Source organism: Elephas maximus, chromosome 7 (assembly GCF_024166365.1).
Source record: "Elephas maximus indicus isolate mEleMax1 chromosome 7, mEleMax1 primary haplotype, whole genome shotgun sequence".
Taxonomy (NCBI): Eukaryota; Metazoa; Chordata; class Mammalia; order Proboscidea; family Elephantidae; genus Elephas; species Elephas maximus.
Genome location: NC_064825.1, coordinates 31,376,879 through 31,393,823, shown reverse-complemented (window position 1 = coordinate 31,393,823; position 16,945 = coordinate 31,376,879). Strand labels below are relative to the sequence as shown.

The following is a 16,945-nucleotide window of genomic DNA, read 5'->3' as shown; positions in this document are numbered from 1 at the left end:
TGCCCTGGACAGACAAAGGCCTAAGTAAAATTTTACCCTGATTGTGACCTAAAAATACACTTGGGTGAAATTCAAATTCCTAAAAAACGCAAGACTTACTAGACCAATAGAGACTAGAGAAACCCCCAAACTACTGCCCTAAGGTACCCTTGGAACTTGGAAATGAAGCCACTCTTGGAGGCCTTCTTTTAGCCCCATAATAGATTGGCTTATAAAATAAACAATGTAACTCTTAATTAATGTAATCCCTTAAACAATCCACTATATGTGAGCAAAAGGTCAATATTTACCCAAAAGCAAAGATGAAAGGGTGGGCAGGAAAGTTAGATCAATGTAAACAGAACAAACAGAATGGAAATAATGAGAATGCTGAAACATTGTGAATATCGTAACCAATGTCTTGGAACAATTTGTATAAAAATTGTTAAATGGAAACTTAATGTGCTATGTAAGCTTTCACCTAAAACATAATACAAAATTTAAAAAACAACATAGAGAAGAATATTAATAATATAGAAAGATGTTTAATGTTCATTGTTAATATGGAGAATGTGAGAAAAAAAAAAAAAACCCGTTGCCATCAAGTTGATTTCAACTCGTAGCGATCCTAAAGGACAGAGTAGAACTGCCCTATAGGGTTTCTAAGGAGTGCCTGGTGGATTTGAACCACTGACGTTTTGGCTAGCAGACGTAGCTCTTAACCACTATGCCTCACGTGAAGATGTTATCAGATGGCATGTACTTCGACCCCACTTTTTACCAAAAACAAAGACAGTATTTAAAAAAAAAAAAAAAAAATGAGGTGTTTGAAACCTTAGTGAGCAACTGATCAGTTTTGTCTTCCTAACCAAAAAAACCAAACCTGTTGCCGTAGAGTTGATTATGACTCATAGCAACTCTACAGGACAAAGTAGAACTGCCCGATAGAGTTTCCAAGGAGTGCCTGGGAGATTCCAACTGCCAAATTTTTGGTTAGCAGAGGTAACTCTTAACCTCTATACCACCAGGATTTCCCTTGTCTTCCTACTGGGCTTAAAATGAGCCATCCCAGAGGCAGAAGGCAGGGACCTCACTACCACCAAGAAAAAAGAGCTGGGAGGTGGAGCACATCCCGTGGATCCAGGGTCCTTGTGCTCTGAACCTCCTAGACCAGGAGACAGACAGAGATAGACAGAGCTGTAACAGAGAAAAAATCAGCAGAACCAGGAGACCGATACAAGATGGTGCAGTGGGATTCACAGCCTGTGAAGCAACACAGCTATAGTTGGTTTGGTACAGTGGGTGTGCCACCCACAGTGCAAGAGAAATGAGAGCCTTGAGGCAGGAGGCTTCTCAAGGGACTGGGTTGCCACCAGGCCCTTGTCAAAGAAGCTAAGCTTGTGAACCATGGAGGAAGAGAACTGAGTACCCTCAGGCCGAGGCTTCTGGTGGAGTGGGGTGCCTTTGGGCACTTACTTGAGGAGCTAAAGAACTTTGTGACACTTGCCTGAGCAGGGCAGAGGCTGGGTGGAGGGGCCGAGAGAGAGAGGCCTGCCTGCAAGACAGCCAAGAAGCTTTTGTGACTTAAGAACTATATCCTGAGTCGTTCCTGATCCTGAATTATAACCTATTACATCCCTAATAAACTCCATAATTGTAAGTAAGGTCTATGAGTTCTGTGTGGCGATTGCAATGAATTACTGAACACAGCAGAAAAGTAGAGAGTCCCATGGGAGGGATGGCTGGTGTCAGAATTGGCAAAATGATTTAAAAGAGGAGGTATTTCTGACCACTACCTCACAGGGATCAGCTTTGGGCTGATGGTGATTCTCCCCTCTCATGTAGTTAGATGAGAAGGTCAGACCATGGAATGCTGCTATCTCACAAAAGTTTAATATAACAATATCTTTATAAGGGAGTTAATAAAGATTAAGAAAAATAAGTCATTGATTTAAGATGCAGAAATGTACAGGATGCCATCAATCTGTACTTGTCTTCTATCCCTCACCCATGATCCAGAAAATGCCTCTCTGAACAGCCATGGATAAAAATGTATGAGAAACACTTATATACAAGATATACCCACAAAACCAAATTTTCTATTTTATCTGTTTTCTTTTATCTTGAACAAAATACACTACTCTAAAGAGCTTCTAGGAGCCCTGATGGCATAGTGTTTTAAGTGCTTGGTTGCTAATCAAAAGATTGGTGGTTTGAAACTACCACAGAATCAAGATGTGACAGTCTTGGAAGCCCTGTGGGGCAACTCTGCTCTGTCCTTGTCCTATAGGGTTGCTATGAGTAGGAATCGACTCGATGGCAATGTGTTCGGTTTTTGGTTAAAACAACTTCTAGATACATAAGGATTAACAAGGATTAATTTAATAATAAAATTGGATCAGACTTCATCCAGAATCTTCTTATGTGAATAAACTTGCTGCTGAATTTGCCCTATCTTTATAATTTATACCACGGTGTTCAAGCAAGTTTAAAAGCAAAGATGTCACTTTGAGTACTAAAGTCAGCCTGGCCCAAGCCATGCTTTTTTCAGTTGCATCATATGCATGTGAAAGCTAGACAATGAGCAAGGAAGAACAAAGAATTGATGCCTTTGAATGATGGTTTTGGCAATGGATATTCAATATACCAGGGATTGCCCAAAGAACAAATATGTCTTGGAAGAAGTACAGCCAGAATGCTCCTTAGATGCAAGGATGACGAGACTTTGTACATGTTATCAGGAGGGACTAGTCCCTAGAGAAGGACATCATGCTTAGTCAATTAGAGGGCCAGCTAAAAAGAGGAAGATCCTCACGAGATGAATTGACACAGTGGCTGCAACAACGGGCTCAAAATGCAATTGTGAGGATGGTGCATAACCAAGCAATGTTTCATTCTGTTGTACGTAGGGTCAGTATGACTCAGAACCCACTCCAAGGCATCTAACCACAACATTCAAACAAACAAGAAATAAAGAGAGGCGAATAGCAATATCTTCCAAATTCATTCACACTATTATAAAGTACCTCTTTACATTGGGAACAAATATAATTCTCATGCAAGAATGATCAGCACCAGAAAACAAATAATGCTTATAAAAATTGACTTTGCTAGCTCACAAGGTAATTATGAGCCCAAGAGACAGAAAAGGCTACATGAACTAGAGGCTACATCATCCTGAGACCAGATGAACTAGATGGTGCCAGGCCACAAACGATGACTGCCCTGACAGGGAACACAACAGAGAACCCCTGAGGGAGCAGGAGAACCATGGGATGCAGACCCCAAATTCTCATAAAAAGACCAGACTTAACAGTCTGACTGAGACTAGAAGGACCTCAGTGGTCAGGGTCCCCAAACCTTCTGTTGGCCCAGGACAGGAACCATTCCCAAAGCCAACTCATCAGACATGGATTGGGCTGGACAATGGGTTGGAGAGAGATGCTGATGAGGAGTGAGCTACTTGGTTCAGTTGGACACTTGAGACACGGTCTGGAGGGGAGATGGGAGAGTAGAGGGGGTTAGAAACTGGCAAAATGGTCATGAAAGGAGAGACTGGAAGGAGGGAGCGGGCTAACTCATTAGAGGGAGAGTAAATAGGAATATGTAGTAAGGTAAGTTTACATGTGAGAGGCTGACTTGATTGTAAACGTTCACTTAAAGAACAATAAAAACTATTTAAAAAAATTGACTTGGCTAAATAGTTCTCACTTCTGTACTCTCTGAGTGCAGATGACACTCTCATTTCTGTTATTTTGGCATGGTCATCAGTGTTACTTTTCTAGAGGCCCGATCATTTCTTGGCTTCTTTAAAATTTAAGTCAAAGTATTGTTATTTCTGAACAGACAACATTTACCACAGTCAAAAACAATATTTTCCTTAAATCTACAATGTATTACTTATATTTTATAGAACAATCTGTCTCTTATGTATACATTTATATACCACTTGTAGAGTAATACACTTAGGCACGACATAAAAAAAATAACCAACCCATTTTTAGCATCTACACCTGGGTTGGACACCAAGTACAAAATTACAAGATATCTGGCAGCTACATTCTGATTCCTTATAACACGTAAGAACCAAGAATCACTTAAATTCATAAAAATAACATTAATCATCAAATTAACCCCCAAAATATAAAGAAAAGATGATGTCAGTTTCCTAAGTAGGCAAACAATATAATTTCCAAGAAACCACCTCAGTTTGCCAATGAATCAAATAAAATTATGATTTTTTGTTTGTTTATGGTTTGGGGAAAGTAGCAGGAATTCCTCTTCTGTAAATTGTGTACTCACCTAAGAAATATGTGAAGGGTTTCCCCAATGCTTGCTGTACAAGTAGCGTTACGGAAGTTAGTTCAGGGATCAGGTCCCCAAGGTGTGGTTACAGTAGCTTTCAGAAGACTCCGCAGGCAGGAGAGTTGCAAAGGCAGTCTCTCCAGAAGCCTCTTCTGGAGAAGAGGGAGTGAGCCTGGTTCGCTGGGTCCCTTTTATTGGACCACACCCATTTCTTCCCAGTGATTGCATTTCACAGGTCTTCAAATAGGAATGATTAGCCTATGTCAATGAGAAGATGGGGTTAAGTAACACCTTTGCTAATCTTCATAAACTAATCTCTGCAAAGATCAAATCATCAAAATGGTTCTTGTGAAAATGAACCTACAAGGCTGACTTTCACTGTAAATTAGTATTGAAGCAAGACTTTTATTTTTTAACTTATAAAAACTTAGAAAAGACAGGGAGCACAATAGAGAACCCCTGAGGGACCGGGAGATCAGTGGGATGCAGACCCCAAATTCTCATAAAAAGACCATACTTAATGGTCTGACTGTGACTAGAGGAATCCCGGCGGGCATGGTCCCCAAACCTTCTGTTGGCACAGGACAGGAACCATCCCCGAAGACAACTCATCAGACATGAAAGGGACTGCACAGTGGGTAGGAGAGAGATGCTGAAGAAGAGTGAGCTAATTATATCAGGTGGACACTTGAGACTGTGTTGGCATCTCCTGTCTGGAGGGGGGATGGGAAGATAGAGAGAGTTGGAAGTGGGCAAAATTGTCACGAAAGGAGAGACTGGAAGGGCTGACTCATTAGGGAGAGAGCAAGTGGGAGTAAGGAGTAAGATGTATATAAACTTATATGTGACAGACTGACTTGATTTGTAAACGTTCACCTGAAGCTCAATAAAAGTTAATTAAAAAAAAAAACTTAGAAAAGAAAATGTCATTAGTTAATGATTTTAAGGTAGGTCTGGTGAGATTGGGTAGAAGGCCGGCTGGGACAAGAGGATAAGTGCGGATGTAGCATCTGAAAACTAAATGTAAATTTCAATTAAGAGGTTGGGCAAGTTTTTATTTATATTGTTAAGGTTAAACTAAATCACACAAGGAATATATCTCAAGTAAGATGTTTTTCTCATTCATTCCAGGAAGAGAGTAAATTTTCTTTTCTTTCTCTTCAGAATCATAGTATCACACACAGTGTAGGACCTCAAGAAATAATTCACTTCCTGAATCTTGAGAGTGAAGAAGTTTGAGCTCCTGTTGAGGTTTCTGGACAGCTAGGGCCATAAATGTAGCCCAAAGACCTAAAAATGTCATTGCCTAAGGCCAAGACCACTGTGTAACCAGACCTCCAGGTTTGCTCAGCCAGGCTAGGAAGGCACACAGAGCAGATGAAAGCAAAAGAAGCAGCTTTACTTAGTTGGCCAAGTAAAGGAGCACATCAGGACCCCGGTTGCCAAGGTATCTCCCAGAACAATAGCCCAAGGAGTTTTTATGGGTACAGTAAGTCGGGTCTGGGGTCCCCAGGAACACCCCAGGGTGGGGCAAGCTTACTGATTGATTTGACTGAGAGGGAGATCTTGGGGGGGTCCGGTCTTCAGCGCCTGTTTGTCTAGAGTTAGGATTATTTCTTGATGAGATTATGTTTGTTGAGTCGGTTTGTGGAGATTACCAAGGTGTTAAATCAATCATTTCTTTTGAAGAAACCTAATTATTCTATTAACTCTAATTGGAAGCCACATGAAATATAATCAAAGGGAAAAATCAGGTGTGGTCTTCAGGGTTCAATAAAAGGCATCCAAGGAAACAAGCTCACTCTTCTCCAGAAGAGACAAGAGTGCCTGTGGAACTCTCCTGCCTGCGGAGTCTTCTGAAAACACCGGGAGGATCTGGATCCCCGAACTGACTCCGGTAACACTACTTCGACGGCAAGCATTGGCGAAACGCTTCGCATATTCCTTAGGTGAGTTACGGGAGTACACAACTTACAGAAGAAGACTTCCTGCTACTTTCTGAAACCAAAACAAACTAAAAATAATTTTGGTTTATCAGTCAGGAATTGGGGTATTTTTCTATGAAATGATATCATTTGTTTATAAAAATTAGTCCTTTTCTTAACCTGTGTAGGAATTTGTAACCCTGGTGGCGTAGTGGTTAAGAGCTGCGGCTGCTAACGAAAAGGTCGGCAGTTCCAAACCACCAGGCCCTCCTTGGAAACTCTTTGGGGCAGTTCTACTCCGGTCGTATATGAATTAATCTATTATGTCAACATTGCTATATATTGGAATTAATAGGGTGGTTAATTTTGTCTTATTTTTATGTATGCCTTGGTTTTTTTTTTTTGGATTGTTCATTGGATTATAAGGACTCAGAAAGTAGTTGCCAGATATCTTGTAATTTTGTACTTGGTATGGTTCCTAAAAAAATGAACAGAATTTTATGGTTCCTAAAAAATGAACAGAATTATCTTACTTTATACGAAGTTCATAAATGTACGACTCTAAAAGTAGTGCATGCTTGTATATGTAAGAGGAATATTCTACTATAAATATGTAATACAATGGTTTTGGAGAAGAAAAAAGGTTTTAATCCTGGTAAATGTCTCTTTAAAAAATTCTGTTTACTGACTTTAAGAAGCCAGGAAATTCTTGGGCACAAAAATTTACTGCTGACCATGCAGGGATACTAGAAATGAGAAGGCTGTCTGTATTCATTTAATGTAGAAGTGAGGACCCAATTTTTTATCAAAATTCATTTTAAAAAGCACAGTTTGTTGTTTGGTGCTGATTTTCACTGTTACATGATACTTTCATCTTCCACAGTGAGAAAGGGTGCTTGCTAATAGAAAGGGCGTGGAGAGTTTAGTCTCTAATTTTTGGTTTGTTTTAATGCCCAGTGTCAATAATAACATATTTTAAAAGCTTGTTGTTGGGAGCTGTTGAATTGATTCTGATTCATAGTAACTCAGCATAACAGTGTAGAAGTATCCCATTGGGTTTACTTGGCAAATTTCCTGGTCTTTCTCCTGAGGAGCGTCTGGGTGGATTGGAACCACCAACCTTTCTGTTACAGCTGGGTGCTTAACCCTTTGCACCACCAGGGCTCCTTCATATATGCTCATGTATAAAAGTTCTGATTGAAATCTGATTCAGTTTTACAAAGCTTAGTTTAATTCTTATTAACACTTTTCTATTCAGAAATTGAATTTTTTGTTGCATTCTGTCTGAATTAACAAAGAATTTCAAAAGGGAAAGTTTGGTATTGCGAATATGTTTTGCATGTACATATTTCTAATGCATTTTTTATGATAAGTTTCAAGAAGGACATTTTCTATATTATAGGAGAGTGACAGAAGACAAATGTGCATAATTATTATTATACCAATTATTTTCCCTACGTAAATTGAAAATTATAGATGAGACAGGGGCTATACTGTGATTGTATTTCTTTTTCTTAGAATATCTTTGTTTTCCCTGCAGTTTATAAGTTTCAGTTCTCTGACTTTTTTTCGTCAGTTTGGCCAATGATTTATTGATTTTGTTGATCTTTTCTAGGAACCAGCTTTGGTCTTGTAAACTCTTTCAGTTGTTTTTCCACTCTCTTTCATTTATTTCTGCTCGAATTTTTATTATTTCCTTTCTTCTGGTGCCCTTGGGCTTCTTTTGCTACCTGCTTTCTATTTGTTCGAATTGTAGGGTTATTGTTTTGATTTTGGCCCTTTCTTCTTTTTGGATGTGTGCGTTTATTATTATAAATTGACCTTTGAACACTGTTTTTGCTGTGTCCCAAAAGTTCTGGTAGGATATGCTTCCAGTCTCTCTTTTTTTTTTTTTTTTTTAATTTTTTATTGTGCTTTAAGTGAAAGCTTACAAATCAAGTCAGCTTCTCATACAAAAATTTATATACACCTTGCTATATCCTTCTAGTTACTCTCCCCCTCGTGAGACAACACACTTCACTCTCTATTTTCCCGTCAATTGGGCCAGCTTCTGACCCCCTCTGCCCTCTCATCTCACCTCCAGACAGGAGCTACCCACATAGCCTTATGTGTCTACTTGATCAAAGAAGCTCACTCTTCACCAGTATCATTTTCTATCCCATAGTCCAGTCCAATCCCTGTCTGAAGAGTTGGCTTTGGGAATGGTTACTGTCTTGGGCTAATCCATTCTCTTTTGATTCTGTGAATTTTTTATGCCATCCTTAATTTCTTCTACAACAGAGTAGTTTTTGAGCATGGTGTTGTTCAGTTTCCATGTATTCGATTTTTTCCCCTTGGCTTTTTCTATTATTGATTTCTACTTCTATGGCTTTATGGTCAGAAAAGAGGCGTTGTAATAGTTCAATGTTTTGGATCCTTTTAAGGTTTGCTTTGTGGCCTAATATTTGGTCTATTCTGAAGAATGTTCCATGTGTGTTGGAAAAGAAAATGTACTTGGCTGCTGTTGGGTGGCGTGTTCTGTGTACGTCTATGAGATCAAGTTGGTTGATTGTAGCATTTAGATCTGTTCCTTTATTGAGCTTTCTGGATGTTCTGTCATTCAGAGAAAGTGGTGTGTTGAAGTTTCCTACTACTATTGTGGAGCTGTCTATTTCTCTTTTCAATCCTGTTCGAGTTTGTTTTACATATTTTGGAGTCCTGTCATTGGGTGCATAAATATTTATTATGGTTATGTCCTCCTGGTGTACTGATACTTTTATCATTATATAGTGTCCTCCCTTTTCCTTTGTGGTAGATTTTGCTTTAAAGTCTATTTTGTCAGAGATTCATGTTGCCACTCCTACTCTTTTTTGATTGTTGTTTGCTTGATATATTTTTTCCATCCTTTGAGTTTTAGTTTGTGTCTTTGAGTCTAACATGTGACTCTTGTAGGCAGCCTATAGACAGATCTTGTTTTTTAAGCCATTCTGCCACCCTGTATCTCTTTATTGCTGCATTTAGTTCATTAACATTCAGCGTAATTATGGATAGGTATGAGTTTAGTGCTGTCATTTAGATGGATTTTTTTTTTGTATGTGTTGTTGACGGTTTCTTTGTCCCACTTAATTTTCTGTGCTCAGTCGTATTTCTTTATGTATTTTCTTTCATCTTTTTTCATTGTTGATGATTTTGTATTTGCTAAGTCCTTATGTTTTTCTTGTTTTTTATCTGGATGTGTAGGACAGTTAGTTTGCTTTGTGGTTACCTTAATATTTGCCACTATTTTTCTAAATTTAAACCAATCTTTTATTTCTTGATACCACCTTGACTTCTTCTCCATATGAAAGTTCTATGAGTCCATTATTTAGTCCCTCTTTTTTGTTTTAATGTTGTCATCATTTATATTTTAACTTCTCTGTTTCTCTATTTTCAGTGTTTAGCTTTGATTTCTTTTTGTGACTTCCCTATCTGGGTTGATATCTGGTTGTTCTGACCTGTGTTCTAGTCTTGAGTTGTTATCTGATGTTATTGATTTTCTAACACTAGGACCCCCTTTAGTATTTCTTATAATTTTCATTTGGTTTTACAAATTGCCTAAACTTCTATGTATCTGGAAATGCACTAATTTTGCCCTCGTATTTTATATGAGAGACAATTTTGCTGAAAATTATATTTTTTTCCTTCAAGGCTTTATATATGACATCCCATTTCCTTATTGCCTGCATAGTTTCTGCTGAGTAGTCAGTTTAGTCTTATTGACTTTCCTTCATAGATCATTTTTCACTTTTCCCTAGCTGCTCTTAAAATTCTCTTTATTTTTGGTTTTGGCAACTTTGATTATAGTATGGCTTGGTGACTTTCTTTTGGCATCTACCCTGTGTGCGGTTTCATGACCTTCTTGGATCTTATCATCTTTTACAATATCAGGGAAGTTTTCTGCCAACAAATCTTCAACAATTCTCTCTGTATTTTGTTATCCTCCCTGTTCTGGCACTCCAGTCACTCGTAGGCTCCTCCTCTTGATAGAGTCCCACATAATTCTTTGGGTTCTTTCATTTTTTTTTTAATTCTTTTATCTGATTTTTCCTCAAATAAGTTCGTGTCAAGTGCTTTCTCTTCAATCTCAGTGATTCTGAGTAGTTCTCTGCCTTTCACTAAACCCTCACAAACTCATTCTCAAGCTCTGACCTGAAAGCCTTTCTCAGGACTTAAAAGCACACTGGCTAATCCCTCAATTTCACCTAGAGTTGTTTTGTCACCTTCAGGTTTAAGGGTGGCATAGCTTCCTACTATTGCTAGATTTTGGGGGCTTCATCCCCTTATTGGTTCCCTTCACCTTTCATGCAACATTGTGAGGAGCCCCTTCATGAAATCCCCTGAAACCCTCTGTATTAGAGTGTGTTTCCTACTTTCCTGACTGATAACATCTCCCTTTACAACCTTTTAATTGTTTTTTTACTATGTCAATTTTATTGTGGTAATTGGTTGGATGGATTGAAATGAGGAAAAATCAGATCTGATGTTTGTTTACTTTCCAGTAAGTGTCAGGTATTTTGAAGGGATTTTCTAAAGGTTGTAAAACTTTGAGGCTTAAAGATGAGTAACAACCAAATATTTTTAATGTTATATAATTCTCATTGAATCCTTTCTGTTTGAAAGAAAAATCAGTATGGTTCATCAGAAAGCATTCATTCTCAAGCAAGAGTGCAAAAGAACCCATAAATTAGTCATTTAATTCATGTTCAAGTTTTGATATGGAACTCTTGTAAAAAATTCCACAAGTATGCATTTTTTGTGAGAAGACGGAGGGCTACCTGACTCCATGGAGAAAGTGGCCACTCTCAGGCACTATGGAGTGAAAGTCATTTCTGTTTTAGTCATTTCTCTTTTTATTTTAACCCTTTTCCCTGGAACTTTCCCTCATCCCAAGCCTCTTGAGTTAGTGGCCGATCATTCTCCTTGACTTCTGTTTAATCTAGGTCTGGTGAGAATGGGCGGAAGACAAGCTGGGGCAAGAGAATATGTGCAAATGTATCATCTGAAAACGTAAGTGTAATTTAAACTCAGAGTTTGATGGAGTTTTTGTTTATATTATTAAATCACAGAAGGAATATATCTCAAGTATTGTGTGTTTTTCTGATTCATTGCAGGAAGAGAGTAATTTTTCTTCTCCTTCTCTTTAGATCCATCGTGTCACAAACACTACAGGATCTCAAGAAATACCTTATTTGCTGAATCTTGAGAGTGAAAAACCTTGAGCTCCTGTTGAAGTTTCTGGACAGCTAGGGCCATAAAAGTGGCTCAAAGACCTAAAAATGCCATTGCCTAAAGCTCAAGACCACTGGTCTGAAGAGGACATACTGATGTTACTGGAAAGCATGGAGAATAACCTCTCACCCAGTGACAAGCAAAAGTTCAAAACAACCCAGTCACGTATGAACTGGGAAAAGGTAGCTTTTAGAGGTTTTACTGGAGAAATGTGCAAAAACAAATGGTTAAAGATTTCTTATACTTTGAGGAAATCTCGCACTTTGAAAGAATTAGTCCTGGAAGCTCAGGAACGTGTTAAAAAACTCTCCAAAAACAAATACTGAAGACACATCCAGACTTCCCCAAGAAGCCCTTGACTACTTATTTCCGCTTCTTCAAGGAGAAGTGTTCCCAGTACTCCCAAATGCACCCTAAGCTGAGCAACCAGGAGCTGACCAAGGTTCTATCCAAGAAATATAAAGAGCTCCCAGAGAAGATGAAACTAAAATATATTCATGATTTCCAGAAGGAGAGACAGGAATTTGAAGAAAAACTAGCTCAATTCAAGAAAGACCACCCTGATCTCATCCAGAGCAGCAAGAGATCTGTTGTCCCCAAGAGGCACCAAACTGAAACCCAAAAGAGTTCTCTGGGAAATAGGAACAAAATGGGGTCTTCTCTGGAGAATGGTGACTTTTCCAAGCAGATGAAATTCCATGGAGAGCCCGAGAAGCCCCCCATGAATGGATACCACAAGTTCCACCAGGATATGTGGTTAAGTAGGGAGCTGCAATATGTGCCCATGAGAGAGCGCAGGGTGGAGATTAGCAGACGCTGGCAGCACATCCCACAGAGCCTGAAGGACCATTATAAGAACCTGGCTGAGGAGCTGCAGAAACAGTACAAGGTGGACCTGGATCTCTGGCTCAGGAGCCTGTCTCCTGAAGAATATGCAGCATACAGAAATGTAACCTATTCTATGGGCAAGAATATGAGCAAACTCAGAGAGATGTCTCTGCAGTGCCCATCAGTGAAGTGTTTGCAAGAAGGGCCTAGAGAGGAATGGGAGCTACAGGTTCCAGGCACAGATTCACCAGAAACTATTCAAGTCAGTCATCATCCTCCATGGGGGTCAGCACAAAATAAGAAGGAAGATGGGCAAGTGGTGGAAGGCAGTGACTCCTCAGACTCTAGCAGTGAGGATGAGGATAGAGATGAGGGGTCTGAAGACAGCGACTCCAGCTCATCTTCCTCAGAAGATTCAGACTCCAACTGAGCCAGACCCTAATGAAAATGAATCTCTCATATTTCCCTCCTATTTTTCTTCTTTCCTTTCCCTTCTTCCACCTCAGTACAAAGTAGGAAAAGTTGGCAGAAAGGGAACTTGAAGTTGGGGGTCGGGGGTATCCTTTTGGGAAAATAACTATAAGACTTAGCCAGTATTAGGCTCCATACATCTCGATATCATCCCTCTCCCAAGAAATTCCATGTAATTGGGGCTCTTGGAATACACAATGAGATGGCTAGGGAGTGGGAACTCTCTAGATTAGACAGTATTTCTGAAATGTGAAGCTTTGTTCTCATCATCTGCCTGCTAGAGTTGGTAAGAGGACACTCATAAATCTTTGCCCTCTACCTTCCCTGTTGATCTCTGAATTCCTGCACTGGAATTGGGTTGAGAAATATTTGATGGGAGGTAGGATAGGTGCCTTTAAGAAAATTGTCGAACTCCTGGGATCTCTCTTATCCACTGCCTGTGGGACGGAGTTGGGCATTTCCAATACTACAGTTGGCAGAGTAATGTGGGCAGTAGTGATTATGTCTATATATTTAACTGGTAGCTGTCAATGTATTTTTATTTTTGAATTAAAAAAATAACATTAAAAATAAGAACTTCACTGTTTCATTTGAATGAGCGTCTCCATACAATCAGTGCCCTTTCATTTTCGGCACTAGTTTCCAGGAAACGTTTGTGTTTACCCTGGGCAGAAATCACATGTTTTCTGCTGCTACAGGTAGAAGTGAATCTCAACGTTAGCATTACATATATATATATATGAATTTCCCCTGCTAGTCTCCTGTCAGGCTCCCGGTTCTGCTGCCTCTACTGCTAACGTTTCCCTGCTCCTGCTTGCCATCTTGCCGCCTTCAGGGTTAGAGCTCTCTCTCTGTCTTCTGGGTCTGGGAGGTTCTCAGCCCAGGGATCCCAGTTCCAAAGGACTTGCTCAATCCTGGCTACTCTTTCGTGGTTGTTTTGAGATCTATCTTCCACCTCTGGGATGGCTCACTTTAAGCCTAGCCGGATATCAAAATTGACCAATCCCCTTGGTAGACGCAGTTACCTTATTTACACAGTCCAACCCAATTACCTAGGTGGCAGTTACAGGACCATGGCAAGAAAGGCCATACAAAAGCAATCCATTGCACAGCAAACAACAACAACAAATAAATTGAGATTGACTAATTCTTCTTGACAGTGAGTCTCAGAGAGGTATGGTAGGGTAGGATCAAGCCTCCTTGGCCCCCACAGTCTGAGGCTTAAGTTGCTCCAATGGATCTTTTGAAGAAAGGACTCCTAATCTGGTGAAAACCCTTTAATATAAATATAAAAGAAAATAAGGTAAATAATGTGGACATTGATAATGTTTAAAATAAGAAAAATACTGTCTTAATAAAGTTGTCAGAAATTGGGTGGATCCCCATCATAAAAGAACCATAAACAAGTTTTCTGTATTTTATAAGATTTTTTAAAAGTCTAAAGATAAGCGCACTCAATGCTGCACTTGGCACAGCGGCTACAACAGTGGGTGCGAACATATCAATGATTGTGAGGATGGTGCAGGAACAGACACTGTTTTGTTCAGTTGTATATCGTGTCGCTATGAGTTGGAACCAACTCTATGGCACCTAACAGCAACAACAAAAGATGTGGATCACAATGAGACATACCTGGTCACCCAAGAGCTCTGATAGAGATGTACAGGGAGATTAATATTGTTTTCATGCCTGCTAATACAACATCCATTCTTCAATCCATGGATCAAGGTATAATTTCAATTTTCAAGTCTTATTAAGAAACACATTTTGTAAGGTTGTAGCTGCCATAGACGGTGATTCTTCTGATGAGTCTGGGCAAAGTAATTTGAAAACATTCTGAAAATGATTCACCATTCTAGATGCCATTATGAACATTTGTGATTTCTGGGAGGAGGTCAAAATATCAACATTAACAGGAATTTGGAAGAAGTTGATTCCAGCTCTCATGGATGACTTGGAGGGGTCCAGAGTTTTGGTGGAGAAAGTAACTGCAGTTGTGGAAATAGCACGACAACTAGAATCAGAAGCGGGGCCTGAAGATGTGACTGGATTGCTGCAATCTCATGACAAAGTTTGAACGGACAAGGAGTTGCTTCTTACGGATGAGCAAAGAAAGTGGCTTTTTGAGATGGAGTCTGCTCCTGGTGAAGATGCTGTGAACACTGTTGAAAGAGCAACAAAGCATTTAGAATATTACATAAACTTATTTGATAAAGCAGCTACAGGTTCGAGAGGATTGGCTCCAATTTTGAAAGAAGTTCTCCTGTGGGTAAAATGCTATTAAACAGCACCACATGCTGCTGAGAAATCTTTTGTGAAAGGAGGAGTCAACCGCTGCAGCAAACTTCCTTGTTATTTTACCTTAAGAAATTGCCACAGACACCCAAACCTTCAGCAGCCGCCACTTCGATCAATCAGCAGCCATCAACATAGGGGCAAGACCCTCCACCAGCAAGAAGATTAAGACTCGTGAAGGCTCAGATGATGGTTAACATTTTTTAGCAATAAACTATTTTTTAGTTAAGGTATGTACTCTTTTTTTTTAGACATGATGTTATTGCATACTTAATAGACTATAGTATAGGGTAGGCACAACATTTATATGCACTGGGAAACAAAAATTCGTGTGCCTCTATTGTGATATTCACTTCATGGCAATGGTCTGGAACTGAAACCACAGTATCTCTGAGGTATGCCTGTGTACTCCTGGTGGAAATGCCTACACATACTCAGTCAAAGTTATGCAAAATGTTGTCTTTTCATCACTCCTCAGAATAGCCCCAAATTGGAAACCAGTATCAATCAACAGTAGTATGCTTGAGCCCTGCAACAATGGGCTCAAACAGCAGCAATTGGGAGGATGGCACAGGACGGAGCAGTGTTTCATTCTGTTGTGAATGGAGTCACTATGAGTCACAACAATTCAAAAGCACCTAACAACAACAACACTTAAAAGCAGTTTCTGTTGGGAGACCAGAAAAAGTATGGAAGGAAGACTTAAGTGGGGAGCAGTCATTGAGGAAAACCTGGCTGGAGAACCATCCAACCCTAGGAGAATATAAAACATTTGGTGCACCTGAAGTGACTATCCCAAACCTATTGCCTACAGATTCCGACTCATAGTGACCCTATAGGACATAATAGAACTGGTCCATAGGGTTTCCAAGGCTGTAAATCGTTATGGAAGCAGACTGCCACATCTTTCTCGAGGGTTTGAACTGTCCAACTTTTGGTCATCAGCTGAGTGCTTTAACCACTGCACCAACAGGGATCCTTGAAAGTAACTATAGGATCAACAAATCCATAAACAAACTCATTCCTGGCTAGATTAAGTCATACCCCTCCCATTCCACATGCACAAGGCCTACTTAAGTGAAAACAAGCCTGCTTTCAGGCATAAAACACCATCTCAATCTCTCATGTTTTACCCAAGATTACTGGCCTTCTGAAACAGTTACAAGATGTTCAAGAAACAAAAATAAGAAAGAAAGAGAGAAAGGAAAGAAAGGAGAGAAAGAAAGAAAGAGAGAGAGAGAAAGAAAGAGAGAAAGAGAGAAAGAAAAGAAAGAAAGAGAGAGAGAGAGAAAGAGAGAAAGAAAGAGAGAGAGAGAGAGACAGAGAAAGAAAGAAAGAAAGAGAGAGAGAGAGAGACAAAGAAGAGAGAGAGAGAGAGAGAGAGAGAGAGAGAGAGAGAGAGAGAGAGAGAGAGAGAGAGAAAGAGAGAAAGAGAGAAAGAGAGAAAGAGAGAAAGAGAGAAAGAAAGAAAGAAAGAAAGAAAGAAAGAAAGAAAGAAAGAAAGAAAGAAAGAAAGAAAGAAAGAAAGAAAGAAAGAAAGAAAGAAAGAAAGAAAGAAAGAAAGAAAGAAAGAAAGAAAGAAAGAAAGAAAGAAAGAAAGAAAGAAAGAAAGAAAGAAAGAAAGAAAGAAAGAAAGAAAGAAAGAATGAATGAATGAATCTGTTAACAGACAAAGCATTCAACAGATTTCTGTGACCCTTTGTCTTCATACATCCCTCTCTCCACAACTCAGCTCTACCAGTTCTGGTCACCTAGGCTTTTCTGAGCTCTGAGCTGTGTATCCTTACCTCAGCAAGGTGGCCAGAATGAGGATCAGCCATTGCCTTTTCCTTCAAACAAAGGGTACACCCAATACATTTACATTTTATATTCTGCATGCATAAGTATCACATGCT

General features: G+C 39.5%; 2 protein-coding genes across 2 annotated transcripts in view; both read left to right on the top strand.

Moving 5' to 3' along the window:
* Positions 1-16,945, top strand: part of LOC126078921 (tripartite motif-containing protein 43-like) — a 458,981-nt gene that overhangs the window by 246,248 nt on the left and 195,788 nt on the right. The window lies entirely within an intron of this gene.
* Positions 11,504-12,714, top strand: LOC126078835 (upstream-binding factor 1-like protein 1). Its single transcript, XM_049889655.1, is given in 2 exon segments — positions 11,504-11,786; positions 11,789-12,714. Coding segments are annotated over 2 exon segments (1,209 nt in total).